This window comes from Bison bison, unplaced genomic scaffold (genome assembly GCF_000754665.1).
Source record: "Bison bison bison isolate TAMUID 2011002044 unplaced genomic scaffold, Bison_UMD1.0 scf7180017856539, whole genome shotgun sequence".
NCBI lineage: Eukaryota > Metazoa > Chordata > Mammalia > Artiodactyla > Bovidae > Bison > Bison bison.
Window position 1 is genome coordinate 111,851 of NW_011487112.1, and position 10,180 is coordinate 122,030.

Sequence of the window (10,180 nt, forward strand, 5' to 3'; positions counted from 1 at the left end):
TTCAGACCCCAAGCAACACGCGGATGTCAGACAGCGCTGGGGCTGCAGAGAGCACCGTGAGGACAGGGTCCCTTCCTGGGTCAGCAAGCTCAGCCAGCAGACTGCGTGTCCCTCTGAGCAGCTACTGTTACAGACAGACCTTCCCTTTGGGATTCAAGTTACTGGCAGCTCATGGCGATTATTGACACAATATTCTGAAGGTACATGGTGTTTTCCAGGAGGCCAAGGGGGCCGGGTTTCCATGTGATTTGGGCTGAGAACAGGCCGTGCATGAGGGCGACAGGTATCCAAGATGGGGGGAGTGGGCAACGCTTTCCATATTTATTTTTACATTTTTAAAAAATGTTTTATGTGGGCCATTTTTCAGTCTTTACTGAATTTGTTACAACATTGCTTCTGTTGTATGTTTTGGCTTTCTGGCCATGAGGCACGCGGGATCTTAGTTCCCTGACCAGGGATTGAACCCACACCGCCTGCACTGAAAGGCTAAGTCTTAGCCACCGGAATGCCAGGAAAGTCCCGAGCCACCAGGAAAGTCCCTCATATTTTCAATGGGGGTCATTGTTGGGTGGTTCGATAAAAGACCAGAAAAACGGCCAACCGGGGAGAACCATGGCTGGTGCTGAAGATGAGCCAAACGCACAGAAATGTCTCAGCTTCCGATGACCCCGGGTGGGCTGAGCCAGCAGGCCTGGGGTGCTGAGGGTGAATGCCATGAACACCTAAGTCGCGTGCTCTTGTCCAGGCAGGCGTGGTGCCTGCGCCTCCCTCCCCTGGGTCCCCACGGCCTGCGGGCCTCACCTTGCACTGGCACTGCCCGCTGGTCTTGTTGCAGTCGGCGTCGAAGCCTTTGCTGACCGCACAGTGGCAAGGCCCGCATACGGGGTTCCCCCACCAGCCTCGGGGGCACGGAAGGTCGATTCTGTTGGGACATCAGATAGTGGGTGGAAGGTACGTAACTGCCCTTTGTGGCACCAGAGGGATGTTGGCGGCCTGGGCCCCAACTGGCCTGGATCTGGGCACCCCCCGCCCGAGTGGTCCGCTTCCCCCTGCTGCCTCCACGGAAGCCCTTAGCCTCTCACGTGCCAGGCCCAGCCTTCAGGGGCCCAGGTCTGGAAGACACTGGTGACGCCCTGACCCAGCCTCCCGCGTCACACTGCCCAGCGCCCCCCACCAGGACGCCTGGCCCACGGAGTGGGTGACAGCCACCCTCATGCCAGGCTGGCTCTCCGTGGCCCGGCGCCACCCAACACGCGTGCCCTTCAGGCTCCACAAAATGAAACCCTGCCCTACGTTTAGTACCCTGGCTGACGGCTTTCCATTCGCCCGCCACCAGCGTCAATCCCTCCTTCTCACCTGTTCACCTCACCAGCAATTATTAAGTGCTGACTGTGTACACACTAGGGGAATACAAACGGCCGGGACAGGGGTGGAGCTCCAGTCTGGTGTTGACGGATCTGCAGGGGGGACCCCTTCCCCCTGCCTCCTCAGCCCTGCGCTACGGGCAACGCCAGGCCTCAGGGACGCCACACGGCCTCCCAGCCGGTGCCCTGGCGTCTGGCTTCCACCTGCTTGAGCCACATTCCACCCCAGAGTCGGAGGCTCTCTGACACCCAGTCTTGATCCCCCCATGGCTTTCTGTGGGGCCCCTGTGGCCTCCACAAATCTGAGCTCTGTTCCCAGTTTGCGGGCAGGCCCTCCACTCAGGCCTGGGAGTCTCCCCGGTCCAGAAGCTGCCTGGGACAGCATGTGCCAGCCCTGCCCGGGACTGGCTGACCCTCTGAGCTCCTTAGACAGGCCTCATGCCATCACTGCTCGCTGGCTCTGCCCTCTGGCGTCCCCCCCGGAACACCCCCTGGAGATGCCCCTCCCTTCAGCCTCCCTGACTCCATCCCACCATCACCCGGCAGGCTGGGCAGCTCTGCTGTGCATTTGGGTGGAGACAAGCTCAGTAGGGGTTGGTGAGAGATGCCCGGTTGGATTCTCATTTATTTCACGCCAAATTAAAAGACACGTCCTTGTTATCCAGAACCATATGTTGCTGTTCAGTCGCTTAGTCGTGTCTGACACTCTGTGACTCCATGGACTGTAACCCGCCAGGCTCTTCTGTCCATGGGATTCTCCAGGCAAGAATACTGGAGTGGGCTGCCATTTCCTCCTCCAGGGGATCTTCCCGACCCAGGGATTGAACCCACATGTCCCGTGTCTCCTGCCTCGCAGGCAGATTCGTTACCACTGAGCCACCTGGGGAGGCTTTTAAATGCCGTAATGAAGCTATTGTAAACTCACCGAGTGGTGATGAAGGGGGAATCAGATGGAGGTGATCAAAAGGTACCTCGCCTACTTGGGGTTCAGTAACAGAGAGGAGAGAGCAGGTCGGGAGCGGGGGCAGTGCACGGGCCCGCCGGCGGGGGCGGCACTCACCTGTTCTCGCAGTACTGCCCGTAGTGGCTGGACCCGCACTCGCACACGTAGCCGCGCGGGGAGTCGGGGCTGTGCACGCAAGCCGCCGCGTGCCTGCAGGGGTTCATGTGACACGCATCCACACACCTCTTCCCAAAGTACCCTGCGGGGACAGGCCAGTGTTACCCCACCCCAGGACACGCCTCTCACACCGCAGGTCCTTGTTCCGCGAGGGGGGATGGGTGGGGAGAGACCCTCTGCGTGAGCCTGTGTTTGCAATCTGCGGCTGCCCCGAGACCCCCTTTCCAGGCTGCTCTGCGGAGGAAAGCTGAAGAGGCCCTTGGAATCACGGGAAGCACGGACACTCAGGGGGTCCAACCTGGAAACACGGAGGAGAGGGCCTCCCAGGCTGCCTGGGGAGGGTGGGAGGCTGGGGGAGCTGACGGTATCAGCCAAGCATCACCTCGACAGTCAGAGGCGAGCACCCAACATGTTATTCTCAAGCGTGTGCCTTTCACTACCGCTCCCTCGTGTCAGTGTGCCCGGAGGGTACAGCGGGAGTGTCCCTGCCCCCAGGTGAAGAGACAGCACAGGGGCCCCTCCTCAGTTACGAAACACAGCTCCGGCACCACACGCCGGCAGAGAGCTGCTGGGGGACCAGCGCCCGGCTCGGCGTGCGGGGCGGGTTAAAGCACGGAAGGCGCCGCCCCCCGCGGCCGGCAGGTGCCCACCTCTGTCACAGACGCAGGCGTAGCCACCCCAGGTGTTGCGGCAGCGGCTGTGGGGAGGGCAGGGGCCGGAGGAGCAGGGGTCCTCCACCTCACAGCCGTCCTTCACCCTGACCTTGAGGGCGTCGTTCATGTTCAGCGTGGCGATGTTGGTGGCCGTCTCCCCCATTCTCACTCCCTGCGTTTCAGAAAGGGGGGCCCAGAGTCAGTCCCTCGGGGCTGGAGGAATCCCCAAAAGGGAGCCAGGGGTCCCTTATTGCAAAAGTGAGGCCAGGATGCACGCACTGCCGCCCCTCCCCAGGTGTGGACCCCAGGACGGGGTTTAGGCCATCTGGGATGGAGACGGACTAATTCCATGTTCTGATAATTCCATGGTGAGGGTCACGGAGGAAGCAGGAAGCAGAACAGCTGCTGGAGACGGAGGGCAGGGCGGCTCCTGGGAGAAGCCGGGGGCTGTGCAGAGGGTGTCCGGAGTCGAGGCACCGTGCAAAGCACCATGAGGCCAGATCACGGAGGCGCAAGAGCGCAGGGCAGGCACGAAGGACTGTCGCCCGCAGTGGGAGGCTGGGGGCGGGTGGACATGAGCGGAACATCGTTATGAACGGCTCCCTCAGGCTGCTGCCAGCACACCTGGTCTAGGGGATGGGCGTGGGGCCCGTCCAGGTGAGGATGGGGGCTGCTGCAGGCGGCCAGAGGGAGGCTCTGGACGGGACATGAAGGCAGGGCTGCAGGTGAAGAGGGGGTGGCTGGGAGGGCGGTGCAGAACTCGAGGGGAGGCAGGGAGGAGGGGGGCCGTAAGTGGGAAACACGATGTGTTCAAGTTGGGTGGGCGATTAGACAAGTGAACTCGTTTGCTGAAAACCAGCAGGACGATCATGACACCCACGGCGGTGCCGGCCGCCCTGAGCCCGCCGTGGAGGCCCAGGGTGGGGGTCGGGGAGGGCGCGCACGCGGGGTACCTGCATGCAGCCCCGGAAGCCGCGACGCACGGACACCTTGTCTTCAGACACGCCCCCCACGATGAGGCTCCTCATCCGCAGCCCGGGAAGCTGGTTCCCGATCTGCACCGTGTCCTGTGCAAAGAGAGGGGCTGGGCCACCGCCTGCAGACACCTGGCTAGGAAGCGCGTGCTCAGAGACTGCAACCCAGCCACGCCGGGCGCTCCCCTCAGCCTGGGGGCCGTCCCTGCCTCACACAGGGGGCCACGCAGCCATTTCCGTGGAGACCACAGCTGTTCGTGCATGAGATGGCGGGGTGCGGGAACCAGCCGGGGGACACGTGTCTGTGTCCCAACCCGGCCAAGGTGGACGGCTGGGGGAACATGGGCCACCCTCCCACTTGTCATGGGCACCGCCAATGAGCCACTGCATAAGAAAGTTCGATAAACTAAAAAAAAGTAAAACCCGTCCGTGGTGGCAGGAACCTAAGGAAGTCTCAGCCGGATCCTCAAGCTCAGAACACGGCAGCTATTCACTCCGAGAGCCAGGTGCGGGAAGAGCCTGGACTCCAAGAGCTCTTAGGAAGCACAGGGAAGCCCCTCCAGTGTGTGGGGGTCCCCTGACATGCCTCCGGTCACCTGGCTCACACCCTGCAGATCCAGCGTTCTCTGAGTCACCTGCCTGGCATGCCACCTGCCCAGCTGCAACAGGTGTGTCTCTCCGGGGGCCCACAGCCCCTCCGGCACCTCGGTCATGTGCCCCCACCAGATCCATCTGTGTACCCCAGACGCACAGCACAGAACGGCTGTGGCTCAAGCCAGCTTTGCTACAAGAAACCGTCTAGGCAGGGATGAGGTGCAGGCTCCCGGGACCCCAGCAGAAGGAGGAACATCGGACCCGAGTTCAGGGGAGCCCAGAAAGCACTCCTCCAAATCCACAAGCACCTGGCACCTGGCGGGGTCCCCCTGCGTTCCCACAGGCCCACTCACCTGGTCCATGCCGTAGTCCAGGGTCATGACGGCCAGGTACTTGATGTCTTTGCCCTCCGTGGCGCTCTTCAGTTCTATCAGCAGGTGGTGCCACTCCCCGTCGGTCACGCGTGACCTGGACAGCTGCATGGACACCACGTCCGAGGCGCCGTGGGACACCTCGAACTGGACGTGGTTGTTCAGGATCTGCAGGACGGGAAGAGCTCCACTGGGGACTGAGGCAGTGATGACAAGATACAAACCACATCGCAGTCACTTAAGGAACAAAGCCATGCAGACAGACTTACCGTGGGGCACCGAGTTAAAGATGAACATAAAAATTGGGCAAAGTCTAATTTGTTGTTGCCTGTCACATGTTCCAGAATCACATGCTTTCTTCTATGATGAAGTGAAGTGAAGTGAAAGTCACTCAGTCGTGCCCGACTCTTTGCGACCCTAATTCTCCAGGCCAGAATACTGGAGTGGGTAGCCATTCCCTTCTCCAGGGGATCCTTCCAACCCAGGGATCGAACCCAGGTCTCCTGCATTGCAGGCAGATTCTTTACCAACTGAGCTGTGAGGGAAGCCCAAGAATACTGGAGTGGGTAGCCTATCCCTTCTCCAGCAGATCTTCCCGACCCAGGAATCAAACCAGGGTCTCCTGCATTGCAGGCGGATTCTTTACCAGCTGAGCCACCAGGGAAGCCCCTCTTATACGGTAAGAAGCGTCAAATATTGGCAGAGATCAAGTAAGACGAAGCCCCCTGGACTTAGGTATCGGGACAATCACAGGTTCTGTTGACTACTGGGCTATTTTTGGATGTAAATGTTTCATTTTATGGGACAAGATTCAGGCCACCATGTTCAAATATATGTATGAAAAGACAGAAGTCAGCGTGGTAACCGGCCTAAGACGTTCGTGTTTTGAGAGAACGTAGCTGGGGCAACGCTGAGATCATGGTTCCCTTTCTCCAGTGAAGGACTGGGCAGTTTGGACCAGCCCGCCTCCTGAGCACACCCGGGAAAATGAGGCAGAATCTTAACGCACGGCTGTCCAAGGCACCAGAGTGACCCAAGGCACTGCAAGTCACAGAAGCACAGCCAGGCAGAGGGTGGGGGTCTGCAGGGACGCGCTCGGCCCTGCCGCACGGCTGCCAGACGGCTCTGGGAGGAACCGATGAGGCTGAGAGCTGTGCGAAGCTTTCTTGGCCTGTGCGGCTGGGAGGAGAGGAAGTGGAATTCTGAGCCTGCCCAGGGTGAGGGCTGCAACCAGAAGCAAACACAGGGGATAATGACACCACCATCCTTGTTTCAAACTGCCTCTTGCTTGTCAACATGATGTCCAGTATTCAATCAAAAATAACCAAGAACGCCAGGAGAGAGGACGGTGTCTTAAAACAGACTCTTGGGAATCCAGATGAGAGAACCATCAGACACAGACGTGAAAACAGTAATGGGAACCACAGAGCTTTCAAGGAGACTGATTCAGGTACCAGTAGACTTATTTCTGGATATAATTATTCCTTGTTTCATAAGACTCAAGCTACCATGTTTAAATACTTTAAGACTGTAAATCAACTACACTTCCAAAAATACATGTTAGAAATCTAAAAACACAGTGTTGTAACGAACCTAACTTCAAATTACATACAGAGCATATTAAAAAAAAAACACTGTTAGTGCACTGCTGAATATAAGGAACCTGAAATACGAGGAAACAGAAATGTTGAAAGGAGAAAGATAGAAAAAGATACATCACAGAAACACCAGCAAAAGCTAAGCACAGCTATATTAACAGGAGACAAAGTATATTCTAAGGCAAAAATAATTATGAAAATAAAGAGGATTTTCATCGTGATAACAGAGTCAATATTCCAGAAAGATAAAACAATCCTAAAATTGTATGCACCTAATAACGTTGCCTAATCACATTACCCAGAGCCAGACATTCTAGAAAGCGAAGTCACATGGGCCTCAGGAAGCCCTGCTGCTAATAAAGCTAGCGGATGCGATGGAATTCCAGCAGAACTACTCAAAACCCTAAAGCGTGATGCCATCAAGGTGTTGCATTCAATGTGTCAGCAAATCTGCAAGACCCTGCAGTGGCCACAGGACTGGGAAAGACCAGTCCTCACCCCAGTTCCCAAGGAGGGCAGTACTGAACACTGGACACTTACACTCATCTCCCACGCTAGTGAGGTCATGCTTAAAATCCTGCATGCTAGGCTTCAGCCTTATGTGAACCAAGAACTTCCAAGCTGGGTTTAGAAAAGGAAGAGGAACCAGAGCTCAGACTGCCAACATTCACTGGATTATAGAGAAAGCTAGGGAGTTCCAGAAAAACATCTACCTCTGTTTCATCGACTGCACTAAAGCCTTTGACTGTGTGGATCACAACAAACTGGAAAGCTCTTAAAGAGACGGGAATACCAGACCATCTTACCCGCCTCCTGACAAACAACAGAACCCCGTGTGGAACAACTGACTGGTTCAAGATTGAGAAAGGAGCACCACAGGCCCGTCTGCTCCCACCCTGTTTGTTTAACCTCCATGCTGAGCACATTGTGAGAAATGCCGGGCTGGGTGAGTAACAAGCTGGAATCAAGATAGGCAGGAGAAACATCAACCTCAGACATGCTGACGATACCATGCTAACGGCAGAAAGTGAAGAGGAACTGAAGAGCCTCTTGATGAGGGTGAAGGAGGAGAGAGAAAAAGCCAGCTTAATACTAAATATTGAAAAAACTAAGATCATGGCATCCGGCCCCATTAGTTCATGGCAGAAAGAAGGGGAAAAGGTGGAAGCAGTGACATATTTCCTCTTGTCTCTAAACTCACTGTGGATGGTGACTGCAGCCATGAAATCAGAAGACGACTGTTTCTTGGCAGGAAAGCGATGACAAACCTAGGCAGTGTGTTGGAAAGCAGAGACGTTACTCTGCCGACAAAGGTCCGTCTAGTCAAGGCTAAGGTCTTCTAGCGGTCACATACGGCTGTGAGAGCTGGACCATAAAGAAGGCAAAATGCCAAAGAATTGATGCCTTCGAACCACGGTGCTGGAGAAGACTCCTGAGAGTCCCCTGGACAGCAGGGAGATCAAACCAACCTTAAGGGAAATCAACCCTGAATACCGGTTGGAAGGACTGATGCTGAAGCTGAAACTCCAGTATCTTGGCCATCTGATGCGAACAGCTGGTTCACTGGAAAAGTCCCTGATGCTGGGAAAGACTGAGGGCAGGAGAAGAGGGCATCAGAGGATGAGATGGCTGGATGGCATCGCCGAGGCAACGGAAGTAAGCTTGGGCAAACCTCGGGAGATGGTGAGGGACAGGGAGCCGGGCGGGCTGCAGTCCATGAGGTCACAGAGTCGGACATGACTGGGCAACTGAACAGTGACAACCAGAACAACAACGGAGCCTCCAGATCCACAAAGCAGGAGCGGACAGGTCCAGAGGGGCTCAGAGATGAGCCACAGTCGAGGCTGGAGATTAACGCACCTCTCTCAGCAGCTGAGTAAACTCCCTAAAGCAACAAGGACGGAAAAATGTGAACGCGCCGTGAACACACGCCACCTACTTGACAGACAGAACGCTACAGAACTCGACTGCGGTGAACACGTGTTTTTTCCAAGCGTAGGTAGAACATCGACAAAAATCACCAAACGCGGGGCTCACAAGCAAGTCTCAGCACGTCTCAAAGGTCCGAAATCACACGGCGAACGTTCTCTGTCCTGCGGTTACGCTGGAAACAATAACAAAACGGCTAAAAACGCCACCTGTCTGCTAACTGAGAGAGCTGCTTACCAATACCCGAAGGGTCAAAGAAGAAATCTTGACGGAAAACAGAAAATGTGTTTAGCTGATTATAAAGACAACGCAGCTAGTAATGTATTTCACTTTTCAGTCTTAACTGAGAGTCAACGGAAGAAGGCAGTTTTTCACCTTTTTATATTTCGTTTCCCTTCGTTTCGCAGAAGCCCCAGTCAACTCATTAAACTTGCCCTGCCATTCTCTCTCGCTGTCCTCGCTAACAAAGCCCCGAAGCCAGCAGCTCCATGATGAAATGACGTACCACCACAAACAAAAGCAGCGCCTGCAGAATGATCCCAGGGCACTGGGAGTAGCTGCTTGCCACCTGAGGTCTGTCGCCGGATTTAGGAGGGCATTTAGCAGCAGCCAGGTGATTCCCACTTGACAATGGAGGTGGATTTAGGGCGCCTAAGAGCAATCAGCCAAATTGTTCCGGCTGCAGGACGACTCTGTGCCTTGTCTGGGCCGCTGCGGAGGCTGGGAACACCGCGGAGACCGCCCCAGAGCACACGGGCCGCGGGGGGCCTGCATTCCACAAGCGTCGTGTGGAAACAGCCCAGAGTAGTCTGTAATCCCCAGCTGACCAGTCTTTGGGAATGGCCCTGGGGCGGCCTTCTGGGTGGCCTCTGGGGTCTGGAAGATCCCCCTGCCGCCCCGAGGTCACCACGTTTGCCACCCAGGCTTCCACAGGGAGGCGCTGGCCACGGTTCCTGGCAGAAACCCTTCATGTTTGAATCAGCTACTCATACCTTAATTACTCAGACAATACAGGAGTTCGTGGCTTTGGGTGTTGTTCCATTGAGAGCGTACTTTTTTCCGACGGAGACCCCATTGCCAATGACAGCCTGCGAGCGCCCACTCGTCACCTGAATCAGCCAATTTAATTTGTTCCAACGGCAAAACCACCACAGAGGGAAACCCCATCCCCGGGCAGAGTAGTGCCCGCCGTGTTCCGGCCCAGAGCTGGCATCTGGGGCCGCCTGGTAAACCGATACAATTCCTGGTTAATAAGGGAAAAACAATGGTGGCCGTGATTACCCGGGAGGCACACACTGCACCTTCAGTGAGACCTGAACGCGCCTGCGCGGGAGACGCACCTGAGCAGAGACCGGGGAGGGGACAGGGAGGCGTGCGAGGCAGGTGGGGGTGGGGCAGGTGGGAGAAGAGAAGGGGCTCCCCCTGGGCTCCGCGCCCCCAGCCCCCGCCCAGCAGGGTTGACAGGCTGACTGATCTGGTGCTGGGCGCTGGGTGGTCACATTCTCCTGGTCCTTCAGCAGCGTGGGCAGAGAGAAGTGACCAGGCGCCCCTCGAGGGCAGTGGGAAGGCCCGGCTTC

The 10,180-nt window shown here is 56.6% G+C and overlaps 1 protein-coding gene across 1 annotated transcript in view; it reads right to left on the bottom strand.

The window, feature by feature from the left end:
• CELSR1 (cadherin, EGF LAG seven-pass G-type receptor 1) overlaps positions 1–10,180 on the bottom strand; it is a 50,759-nt gene that overhangs the window by 35,664 nt on the left and 4,915 nt on the right. The window contains exons 6-10 of the mRNA XM_010859593.1: positions 5,059–5,244; positions 4,091–4,204; positions 3,135–3,309; positions 2,425–2,566; positions 802–922 (exon numbers count right to left, since the gene is read on the bottom strand). Of these exons, the coding sequence (XP_010857895.1) occupies positions 802–922; positions 2,425–2,566; positions 3,135–3,309; positions 4,091–4,204; positions 5,059–5,244 (738 nt within the window). The remainder of the gene's footprint in view (positions 1–801; positions 923–2,424; positions 2,567–3,134; positions 3,310–4,090; positions 4,205–5,058; positions 5,245–10,180) is intronic.